The 12369-nt window shown below is 46.9% G+C and overlaps 1 protein-coding gene across 7 annotated transcripts in view; it reads left to right on the top strand.

The window, feature by feature from the left end:
- Positions 1–12369, top strand: part of LOC121094604 (opsin-5-like) — a 44127-nt gene that overhangs the window by 14754 nt on the left and 17004 nt on the right. For 3 of the 7 annotated variants that reach the window (XM_040608477.1, XM_040608470.1, XM_040608473.1), the window contains exon 2: positions 828–12078. Coding sequence is in view for 6 of the 7 variants with exons in the window: in XM_040608470.1 (XP_040464404.1) it covers positions 12010–12078 (69 nt within the window). In the remaining variant the exon portion in view is untranslated. The remainder of the gene's footprint in view (positions 1–827; positions 12079–12369) is intronic. The other 4 variants (XM_040608472.1, XM_040608475.1, XM_040608474.1 and 1 more) reach the window with 4 other exon arrangements.

The raw sequence follows: 12369 nt of genomic DNA on the forward strand, positions 1-12369 counted from the left end.
TGTATGTTGGAACGTGCTTGATTTGTCATATGGCCCTGCAGCATTTGCAAACTGAAGCATGATGTACAGCATCCTTGTGCAATGGAGACCCAAGCTCCCTTGGTGACCTCTGGAAGAGTTAAAAATATTGAGAAGATACCGAGAAAATTGTTAATGAAACAGAGAGCCTTGCGGAAGAGTTTAGTGAAGTGACAGACCTAAGAGGATTTTCAAATACTACATTTTTCCTTTCCTGGACCACCCCCGAATTCTTGGCACCAGTGCACCTTAGTGCCAGTGGGATTCTGCTCCTGTGTGCATGTATCGAAGGCCGTGAATGGTCTACCAGTGCTCGGTGCACCAGTTCTAATTTGCAAGGCAAATGTGAGACATTCTGAATGTTGATGGATCTGTCTGCACGTTTGCAGAGGTTTTTGCAGAAAATGAGACTTATAGGCCTAATGCGCTCAATTTTTCATAGGAGCTTAAGTGTGACAGTCTTTTCAGTTTTGTTGGGAAAAGCAGGTAGGTATGTGGCATAAAGGAGATGCTACAGTCGGAGGACAAAGAAATGGCTGAGCTAGTAAGTGCTCCTTGATCTCAGCACACCTGTTCCCTTTGAGATAGCTTCGTGAAACACACAGACCCTTTGCACCATCCCCACAGCTCAGCCCTCGTCACTGCTGTGAAATAGCCACGAGCTGGAAGAGTTCCCTATGTGCTGCTGTTTAAAGGCAACTGTCCGGTATCCCCTGTTGTGACCAGGGTGACTGCAGTCTCTGCAGATGGTTCTTGGCAGAGCTGAGTGCTGCCTACTTATGTTTGGGTTTATACCTTTTGCTTTCCAGGCTTTTGTCTGATCCTAGGAAAGTAACCCAAGGCATGTGCTAACCCCTGGCTCCCAGCCTCAGAGCCTGCTTCAGGACCTTCAGCTTGTTGCTTCACAGATGTTTGTCCCACACCCGTCTCCTTCGGTCTCTTCACTGAAGTTTGACTGCTGAGAAACTATGGCAAGGGGTGAGATGAGCTCTTCATGGCAGGGGAAGGTGGAGAAGGAGTACCCTGGTTACCGTGCTGGCTGTTTCCTCCTGGTGGTGCTGATGTCGGGTGGGATCCGGCCCCCAGACTGCTCCTGGGGATGCTTTGCAGTATCCTGTCCGGGGCTGTGGAGCTAACTGGGCTGGCTTAGAGAGAGAGAGCCAGGGAGAGGATCTTGGAAGTTAAGGGTTAAACTCTGGCCAGCTGGACTTCAAGTAGCAAGCAACATTCAAAGCACAGCGGACAAGTGGGATGTGAGAAGCCAGAATGTGCAGGCACTGGGAATTGTGGGTGGCACCGAAAAGCCAAATACAAGAACAGAAACATATATTTTAATATATATTTCCATTACAGTCACAAGCACAAATTGTGAGTGGGGAAGTGCATCTCAAGAGCAACATATGTGTTATCTCATGCCTCCATCTAAGTATACAAGCATGAGATTAATGTCTATTTAACATAAAGCTGAAAGTTTGGTGTACAGATGGTAGGAAGTTGGGCAACAGCACGCATAGCTTGTAGCATAGATCTGTCTTAAATGAATGCCGTCACCTAGCGTTGTTTCTCACAGAATGTTACCCTTTGAATCTGTCCCTAACCCACTTGCAAAGATGCTGAGCTGCCTCTACAGCACACCAGTACTCAGGAAATTATAGGCCAGTGAGTCTGACCTCAGTTGGGTTAGGTAAGAGTCTAGTGACGAGAACATGAAGCAGTAGGAGAAACAGAAGTTGATAAAAATCAGCCAGTATGGCTAAATCTTGTCAGACAAATGTAGTGGGGTTTCTTCCTCCCCCAGCTTTTAAGGTGAGCAGAGTTGCACGCAGGAAGCGATGGACACAGACATCGATGAGACACGACACAGTGAGGCACAGCAGGCTGAGGGTAGGGTTAGCAGGTACAGAATGTGCCTGACACGCTGCAAAACTCAGTGCATGCAGATTTCACAGCTGTGCGCAGACAGGTAATTAGCAGAATCTCGTACCATGCTGTCTGTGAAATAAATACTATTAATGCTGTTTGCAGGTGGGGAGACAAGAGGCCCAGCGAGATGACGTGATTTACCAAAAAGGAGAGCAAAAGAACTGGAAGTAATGCTTTCCAGATTAATTGCATTAGTGTGATGTGCTGTGACTGTTTTGGTACATCCCTGCTCAAGCCAAATAACTGTGGGGTGCTGGGAGAAGGGATGAGGCTTTACAGAGACCCTCACTCTAGTTCAGGCAGTTTCAGAATTTTCTTCTGTCTGTTTGTGACGATTGTCTTTATGAATCTCACCAAGCCTATCTTGAAAGAGAACTTAATCTTTCAATCTGCTGTTACTGAGGTCAAATGTTAGGAGCATGCTTTTAGGGAAGTATCTTTGACTTTGTTGATTATGTTGTAGCTCTGTCTTTTCTAAAGCTTAGGACACTGCCTTATGAAGGCAATTGAAATCAGCACTTTTATTCTCTGCTCTCCATTTGCTCTCTAAAATTAAATGCTCTTGTGGTCTGAGTGAAAGCCAAGAGTGGTAGTATGCAACGCTTCAGCTGCAGCTGGCTGGCTTGGAGACCTCTCAACTGGTGTTCACAAATTTTATGCCAAGTGAGGACAATAATGCTTCACTTTAAATGCCCTCCTCATGCACGGCAGTGGAGCTGGGAAGTGACTTACAAAGTATCTGCTCTGTTTTAGTCCTTTGAGGCCTCTCTGAAGGGGCATAAAACAGCCACTTGAGCAGAATCCGAAGCCTTCTCTTCAGTTCCCCACTTTTTATTTAGTGGATCAGTTCTGTGTTTTCCATTGTATTTAAAATTAGTCTACTTGTAGATCCCTGTTTTTAGCTGAAATTATCCCCAAATTGTCCTTCACGGGCTCTGTTCCTTTGCAAATGATCCTCTTAACTCATCACTGCTTATTTTTATAGACCTTTCCTTGTAATATACGTGATGATTCTGTGAGATACTGATCTATTGCTTACTGAAGACCATAAATTTCTTTCAGCATTTTTTTTTTTTTTTGATTGTCCTGAATGAATTTTGCCTGGCAGCTGCCAATATTCCTTTAAAATTTCCTGTGGCAGACCTGACTAAAACATCACTGTGCTGGTACCTTTGGGGTTTCATACTCCCAGTCGTGGACTAGCAAGTGATGTCGGTGTTATCCATTCTGTTAAGTGCTTACTGGTAAATGGGTTTAATAGTAGGGTTTTCACAAGGGGTTAAATACCAGCTGACGGAGGTTTTATTTCTAATGTAAGGAAGCACAGCTCAGGATTTATACTGACCTAACTCTTCATCTCAGTTACGGCCACCAAAGCTTTGTATCACGCCAAGAGCTGCAGAAAGTTCATGGTCAGTGTTGCATGGAGGAGGTACTAAGGCAGAGTTTCGGTGACTTGCCCGAAGTTACAGAACAGTTCAGTAGCAGAGCCTGGAGCTGCTCCTGCAGATATACGTAGCGAGGTCTGTAGCTTGCTGTGCGACGGGCGGGACAGTACAGAGGCTGGGAGAAATGGGAAAATGGCTTCCCAACACAGGCTGGGGAATGCTGGAAAAAGGGTTTATCCAATAGTTCTGTGGGGGCAATAAATGTTAGTGGGAACGTGATGGAGTGCATCCTCTAACTCTGGGAATTATGAGGGAAATCAGTGGCAAGACCATGTTTTCAGTGCCTGTATAGCTTCAGAAATGAAGGCTCCACCTTGGCTTTGGCTGGTGGGCAGTGAAGTGTTGCTCACCATCTGATCTTGGACTTCTGTGCCTTGAAAAACAAACAACTTTTTACTGTCCTTTGAGACAGGATGTTTTAAGGGTGCAATTTGTCTGGAAACTGGGAGAGGTATTTAGGAGCAGGGACTTGCAGAGGTCTACGCCGGCCGTATTGCAGTGGGTAGGTCATTAGCTCGCTGCCAGCCTTGGTTTCTTTGTGTCTGATCAATGCGGGCACTTATTTTGGTTGCACCACAGCGTCGGTGTGTGAGTAGGTAAGTAATTGTTCAGAATGCCTTGTTTAGCCTCACATGGCCTTTTTTGCTCATACAAAGTGCTGACAAAGGTGCGAGTCCTCCTAAGGGTTACAGTTTCCTTCAGCTCCCACCTGAAGCTTCTCCGTTAGCTCACACAGATTCGGGCTGCAGTTGTGCTGATGGCTGTGTACAGAGAACATCAAAAAAGGGCAGAAGTGAATCCCTAGCAAGGATGTTGTGCAAGATTCACCCTCTGGTTCTGATACTGCGCAGCGTCGTGCTTTGTACGTGACTGGCAAAGTGGGTAAGTGTGCCCATCTGCACATCAAGACCTTTCTACCCTACCTGTGGCCATTCAGTTGCTGCCCCTCGTGCTCCAAATAGAGCTGTCTCTTAGGGAACTCCCCTTTCTTTAGCTGCTGGTGCTGGCCTGCACGGTGGAGATAGTGTTTGCATCTGGTACTGAGCCTTTTGCTGCCTGCAGATATCCTCGGTATCAGACACAGCTGTTTGGACAGTTCTCTGAGTCATTAATCCAGGCGAGTATTGAGATAGTTTTCTCCCAATTGTCTCTGCACTCCCTTGTCCCGTGAATACATCCACAGACTAATTTTTCATTCAACTCAAGGACGAGGCTCCTTTCAGCTCCCTGACAATGCAGGATGCAGCAGCATTTGGCTGGGGCAGCGCTGCGCAGCTGGCTGACTCATATTCCTCGTGACTGCCCCTGTCCTGGGGGTGAGACCCTTTCATGGGGCTGTGCCATTTGTACTCGCTCTCACAAGATTTGTGACTCTGTCCCCTTTCGCACAGGAGTTTGAATTTCCATCTGCTCACATGCTGTAGTGGCCTGCCTGGGCTGCCTGCTCCTGCAGATGTTCACTCTGCCTCCTTGTGCTGTCTCCCCAAGCCTCCTGTTTCACAGGTGAGCAACTGTGGGGCATAACAGCTCTAATTCCTCCTCTCCATCCCATTACCCTGCTTACTGCTCACCTGCTTGGGAGATGATGGAAAGGGCTCATGTCTGAAACACCGTGAAGGGCAAAACCACCCCCAGAGTCTCCATCTTGCCCAACCAACACAAAGTGATTATTCAAGCCTCTCTCTCGTGAATAGTTTTAATATCATGGTTTTTTGAGCAAAATATCCTCAGACCTGTTTTGCCACTTGAGCCCTGTATCCCTGCTCCCTGTCACTTTATTTTTGCCTGTCCCAGCTTGATTATTGATGAGACCAATTTGCAGTATGTCCAGCTTTATTCAGCAGGAACAAACTAGCGTAGAAGAGAGAAAGGTATTCCCATCCTCTTTTGTAGGAGATTGAACAATGTGCTTCCCAATCTCTGCACACGTGTTCTGTCATTGATTCATGTTTCTGCGGACAACTGTCACTTGCATACAAACAACTGTGGTTCTTCCAGGCTTTGCTACATCTCAGACTGAAGCTGGGCTTCATGTTCACGCTATGGGACATGTTCCCAATCTGTATCTGTCACTGCTGCTTAATGAAGAAGCTAAACATAGTCTCTCTTGCAGGCTCTGCTAATGGTGCAATTTTAATTTGCATGTTTCTGACTGTTTTTTTTTTTTTTTGTTTAGGGTATGATAACTAAAAATTAAACTTTCAGAACAGATCTCTAGCTAGCGATGCCAACACATTTTGCAGATTTAAATTACGCCTCATGACGTCTCTGCAGTCTGCTTTCTTCTGAGATGGGAAACTGAGGCAAGCAGAGGTGACCAAGGAAACTGAGAGTCCTAATGCTGGAAGCAAATCTATTGCTGCCAGTACAGGGTCACTGGGCACGGTCCGGTTAACATCTCTGTGTGGCAGCCAGGGGCTGGTCTGAGTTACCAAGTTGAAAGCTCTGGAAAATCTAGTTGTAGTGATTTAAGGCAATCCTATCCATGACTGTCTGCTCTGTTTCTCCGCCTGACATGAATGTCACTGCAGCAGGGACTGCAGGAAACAGTGTAGTCCTCTACATCAGCCCCTCCAGTCCAAGCCTTGTGTTTCAACAGTTACAAACCTTCCTTTAGCTGAAACACTAGTTCAAGCATGGTAGAACTTCTTATTTCTTGGCTTAGTGCTGAGGGTCTTCTCATTTCAGAGGTTTCTGTAAGACTTTGTTCCTAGAAGTCATTGGAATGGAAATGAAACGTTTCACGGACATTCAGATGTACCACTGCTGCCATGGTATGTGCAAATGATGCATATGCACAGTTACCTGCTCCTGACATCCAGGTTCAGTGTGTTAAAATGATGTTAATGTTCAAACTCAATAATTTTATGCTGAGGGGGAATGATATTTTCATGTGCTGCTCAGTTATCTGAGTTTCTAACATTGCTGGATGTTAGTAAGTGTTGTACTTAGGTGTTGTCTCCTTACAGTTTTCTGACAGAAATGCCTGTCCCTTTTTAAAACTGAAATATGTGATCAGAAGCGTTGTGTAGGTTTAAGTTCAAGGTGTAGGCTGCACCTTTCATTGCCTGTAAAGGTCACTCATGTAAGTAGGAATTTGTAAGCAATGTTATCTGCCAGCAATACAGATTTAATGGACATTTTGCCTGAATAATTACCTGTGTGGATGCTGTATTCGGTACTGCCATCGCCAGAGACCTTTAAAGTAGGGATAACCACATATTTTCATACAAAGGAAGAGTAACACCACAGCTTAAGACTGAGAAGGCAGAAAATTGTGATTCAGGACTTAGCCTGAGCCAAGGAGATCATTAGAGATTAATTCAGTGCCATTACTAGTCAGGAACAGGCCGCTTAGGAAGTCCATGGATTTCAGGATAGTCTGTCTCATGATTGACTGCAATGATGTGGAGTCTGTCCTGCCTCTTGGTCCATCAGTGGTGGAAGTGCTCACAGAGGGTACTGGATAACCTCATCTAATTTTAAGATAAAGCATTTGTACCACCAGTGCACTAAAACGCAATAAATTCACAAAGTGCTTCCCAGCTGTGCTGCCGTAGAAATCCTAAATGGAAATCTGAACTCCATCAGCCCTTCACTTCTAAAAACCAAAATAGATAAATACATTAAAAGGACCAATAACCGTTTGGGAATGTTGGGGGTCTGTGCAGTAGAACTGGCACTTGCTGCCTCAGCAATGGATCAATAACAAGGAAAAGCCTAATAGCATTTTTATGTAGCTGAAGCAGCTTGTGAGTGCACATAGCGTATCCACAGAGCTTTCCCTTCACAGGGCAGAAGCCAAAATCTCACCCTTGGTCATTAGAGCAGCCATCACAAACTGGAAGGGCTGCCTTGATTCCTTCTCCAAGCAGCCTGTCTGGCTGCAGCTTACTCTCAGACCTGTCACCAGTGCCAACACGACCATCTTGCCGTGAGATGCAGACTGGTTTGGCTGTGGGATGGCAGATGTTTGTGCTCACCAGCAGCATCGACCCAAGGAGCTGGCTGGGGCCTCCTGAGCCTGGGCTGAATTCCAGGCTGAGCGTGGAGAATTGCTACGAGTTGCTCACTGAAAACAGTAAGGATGAGGCCCTAGGGGCACTTCGTGGGGATGTAACTCAGGCCTGATTGAAGGCATCATCCCTGCGTGACAGTGAGTGTTTTACTTTGTTTACGTGGCCTTCGGTGGAGGAAGAGCAAGATATGAACAAGGGTATAAAAATCTGAGCTTTAGGGGCAAGTTGCCAGGTTCGTGCTGCCTTCTTAGGGACCCTGGCTTAGTTAGATCTGTCCGTGGGCATGGCAGGTGGTCTAGACTTTTGTGTTATTGAGGAAATTAGTGGCTAATTAAAAATTCTTTAGTTAGATTAGTACCAGATGTTTCACAAAGCACTGTTATAAACATCTGTCCAGCTGCATTAGTAAAGTCTAGTTAGATAATGCAGAGTCCTGCTGGTCTTCAGTTTGAGAAAATATACTTGACAAAGTTTTAATTTTTGGATCAGATCTATGGAAATATTTAGAGATTTATCAGATTAATAGGACTTTACAATAACTCCAGAAGCACGCTTCTACTTCATGAGTAGAAGTAGTGTCTTTTTAAACACGGCAGCAGCCTCTGAAGATGGATGACAGCTCTCAGTTTGATTGTCAATTATGTGTTTATACTCTATTTGACAGATGATTTTTTCGTGGTGATTTACTCTTCTTCATAATTAGATGTAGCAATTAGAATATCTTATATATTATGCTGGCATTTTCTTCTAATGGTGCTGTAGCCGGATGGCCTGTCAGACACCTGTTCCACAGCAGAGCAGGCATGCGAATTAACTCTCCACCACACCGATCTGTTTCTTCTTCTCCCCCACCCCGAATCATTTTAGTCTCCTGGTATCAGGGAACTTCCACTGTTCTCTCAGGATATTCCCTATCCCCAGCTGATGTTTGTTTGTCTTATCTTTATCTAAGTTACTTCCTTACAGATCTGATAAGCTGGCTTGCTATCTTTAGCTGGGCAGCAGCATCCCTCCTCCTTTGTCTCAGAAAACATGCTCTGCCATGTCCCTTTGGTACCTCCAGGAAGGCTTTTCAGATCACCATCAATGCAAAAAAAAAATAGCCAGAGAACTGAGCACCCAGCAACACCGGCAGCACTGCCCATGGCCGTGTATCCTCTTGTCCTTGGCTTCTTAAAAACAGCTTTCCCTGCTCGCTATCACAAACCGTGTACCGCAGTAAGGACAAGAGTTCCCAGCCAGAGATTGCCGCTGGCATCAGGGTTGATATGCAGAAGAGAGGCATGGCTGGGTGTCTGTTTTCAATGTACAATAATTAGACAAGTAAATTCAGTGTAAAGGCACGTCTCCGTAATGAATGCTTGTGTGTCAAAATGCCCTATCTGCGCAGAACAGGTTATAACATTTGCACGCACAAAGTAGGTGCACAATTATGTAGTTTAAACAACTGAATGCACTGTTGTGCTTACAAATTCTTGCATTTAGTGTCTTCCAGCACAAGGACACAACCACAGGGAACAAAGCCCAAACAGAGCCGAACTAATGGTTCTTAGAGTCTCATCTCCTCCTTATCTCCAACACTATCGGAGTTGTGCTGCTAGCATTTTAATGGGGTGCTCCCAGGAAAGGGTCCCGTATCTGGTGGCGAGCTGGCAGTTTCTAAAAGGCACAGGGACATGGGTTTCAGGTTACTTCTCACCATCTGGGCTTAAGAAATGCTAAGCTGAGGCTGGGCAAGGACACCGTGCTGCAAAGCACCTCTGAGGGGTGGCAGCTGGGCTGCACTGTCCTTTCTTCACCTGGTGCCAAAGTGATACCCCCATCCTCAGCGGGCCAGCTGGGGGGCAGGCGAAGCCAGCCCCATGGGGGGAGAGCTGTGTGCTGAGGGAGCAGAGACCTGCCCGGCAAGGCTGAAAGGCTGAGCAAGCAGCAGCGAATATAGCATTTCTGTATGGTGTAGCTGCAAAACAAGGCGGCTTTTATAGGTCTTTGTCACTGTGTGTAGAGCTGGTGGAAAGCTTTAGGAGGTGAACTGTGTTACTCTCTGCTTGTAACATGACTTACTGGGTTCCTCTGGACAGGAGGACGTAGCATCTTTACACAAGTGTGTGCATGTGCATTTTCTTCCCCTACCAGCTTCCCTTGGCTGAAGAAGAACCCAGATACCCATTTGGAAGAGCCATGGTAATTTTATTTTGGTTTGGTTTTTTTTTTTCATTTTCAAGTTTGTTGAAAGAAAAAGAGCCCATAAGCTTCATTTCAAAGGTGGAAGCTAGAAAGCTTACCCCTAGGTGTGGAGGCTGGTGGTGTTAACATGGAGCTTCTACCAGCTGCTACAGTGTCCTGGTGACTGATGGGTGAGCAGGGGAGTTCCTGTGTCCCTGTGCTCACTACTGTTCCCCTCAGTTTTGTGCAATTATGCTGCAATTTCTTAAGCACTTGTGTGCTTAATTACATGAAAAAACTTCGATTTGTTTAGTACAGACTTTGAAAAGAATCTGGAGAAAGTATCTTCTAACAGCGAAGCTGTTCTTCTCAGGAGAACACAATTAAATGGGCATTGAGAGACTTAAACCCTGGTCTTTTTTTGGAGGCATAGCTGGAACCAAGACCTTAGACCAACAGGCTCTGCTGTACAAAGTTGCCTCACCTGATGCAAATGGGCTGCAGTGGCTTGGGAGCAAAGCCGAGTACTTACAGTCTTGAGATGGAGCTGGAGTCTTCAGGAGGTGGCCAAAGATGAATCAAAACCTTCTGGATAGCCTTCTCCTGTGGCCCACAGGGCAGAGAGGGAGAGACAGAGAAAAAGGAAACAGGATTCCAGTCCCCACGCTGGGATTCATGTTGGTGTTGAAAGGGAGCAGGGCGCTCTGGGTCGCCTGCCTCATCACAGGCTGTGACCTGCTTGGCAAGGCTCTCCCGCTTTAGGCTCTCCTGACTGGCAGCCAGAGGTCTTAATTCTGGGACAGGTGACATTGTGTAGGTTTGACATACCTCTCCTGTTGTTTTTGTAATGCCTCCACTGTCCTGTGGTCATTTGCTATCAATTGGGTCCTTGTTCCTTTTGTGTCCCCCCCTAATTCAAATGTGCATTCTTTCTTTCGGTTTGGGTTTTTTTGGTCTTTTTTTTTTGGGGGGGTGTGTTTGGTTGGGTTTTTTTGGTTTTTTTTGGGAGGGGGGCAGGAAGAGGGAAGAAGAAGGGAGAGCTTAGAAAACAAAATTAGATGCTTAAGATAACAAAGGCTATACCAAAAACTCAAGGATTCACAGCAAAGAATTATGCTTCAGGTCAATTTTCATTTCTAGAGATCAACCTGTTGGTTAAATCCCAGATCAAAAGTATTCCTTTTACAGACATGCTCCGTGCCTCGACCATTGCTGTAAAAAAGTGATGTTGAAGGAGCGTGGTAGGTCTGGGTTTAAGTGCAGCTCACTGTGTGCTTGGGCTTGAAGAAAAAAACCTGTTCCATGAACGGCCGACCTTATGAAGTCGTTTCCTGCAGGTTTGGTTTTCTGTCCCGTCACCTCTGTAATCCCTGGCTCCTCCATCTCTCTTTCAAAATCTCTCGCAGACAAGAAGGGAGGCAGCAAGCAGGGCTCTGTGGGCACTGCTTGATCAGCCACCTGCCCCGTGGCATCTCCACTGAGCTGTCTCACCTCCTCAGCCAGCTCCCGTGGGTCTTTCCTCACTGCACAAAGCAGGTGGGAACTAAATTATCTCCAGGACTTCAATCCCTCTTCCAAATCTGGGTGAGAGCGGCTGACGAATGGAGGGCTGTTGGGGAGGAGTGATGTTGCTGAGGAAAGACAGGCTGAGGTGGAGGTCTGTTTCCCAAGGAAACTATGCTGAAAAAATAATGAGATTGTGCAAATGTGCCCACAAAGTTCAGTAACTGTTTGTGGTCCCCATGTGCGGTGTGGTGTGGAGTGGGAAGTGCTGCTGCTCCTGCGTGAGCTTGTGATGCTGCCAAGGACTGCCCGTGTCCCTTGGCATGTCACTGAACGTCATGCCCCTCAGGTCTATCCCAGGTGAAAGGGAGAAGATGGGGCACATTCCCTGGGGGACGTCGGGCTCTTTGGGTTAACCCTGGCCATGAGGAGGGGACCGCGCAGCGGGGCCTCAAACTTGGCTGAGGCCTTTGTGTTTCTGGAACACAAACAACTAACTTTCCGTTTATAATAATCTCAGTATGTATCTATTTACATAGCTGTTTAATCCACAAACGTTTCTCATGTAGGCTCTCTCCAAAGCACATAGGGTGCGTAAGGCTATTGCTGTGTATTTCTCCAGCTCCAGGGTTCCTTTCTGAAGCAAATTTAAGCAGCCAAATCCAAACTGACCAGCAATCCTGACGATGCCTGGAGCTTCAAAAATGAATACTAGGATTTTTGATATTGGTCCCATGTCTAACTGGCAACCAAGGGAAGGCTCTTGGTGTGGAGAGAATTAACGAAGCATGCAGTTAAGTGATGGTTGTGACTCGTGTTTTGCCAAGCAGAGACAGGTCAAATGATTTGGGTGGAAAACAAAACCCAGCTCCAATTGGCAACAGGCTCCGCACAGCGATCCCCACCTCCTCGTCTCCTCTGTCACTCCAAGCATGTCCTTGGAGCACCTCACAGCACAGCATGGGGCTGTGCCGGGTGGCCAGCCAGATCTTCAGGGAGAGGTGAGTGAAGTACCAGCCTGTCTCCTTTGAGGGGGGGTGAGGGGAGGGGAGAGTGAGCCTGGGGGTGCAGAGGCCCCAGGGTGCTGCTTTGAACTACTCTCTCTGTGCCTCAGTTTCCCTTGCTATGAGAATAGCGGCTGGGAGGGCTGTGCGGCCGGGGAGGAGGGTGCTGGGGAGCGGGGTGCAGGGAAGGTGGGTGCCCGGGCTGAGCTGGCCGTGCCAGCCCTGCAGCGCAAGGGCTGCCCGGCGGTGGGGACGGCGACCCGCAGATTGCCCTGCCCGGGGGCTGTG

The sequence above is a fragment of the Falco naumanni genome, chromosome 10, assembly GCF_017639655.2.
Source record: "Falco naumanni isolate bFalNau1 chromosome 10, bFalNau1.pat, whole genome shotgun sequence".
In the NCBI taxonomy this organism is placed as follows: domain Eukaryota; kingdom Metazoa; phylum Chordata; class Aves; order Falconiformes; family Falconidae; genus Falco; species Falco naumanni.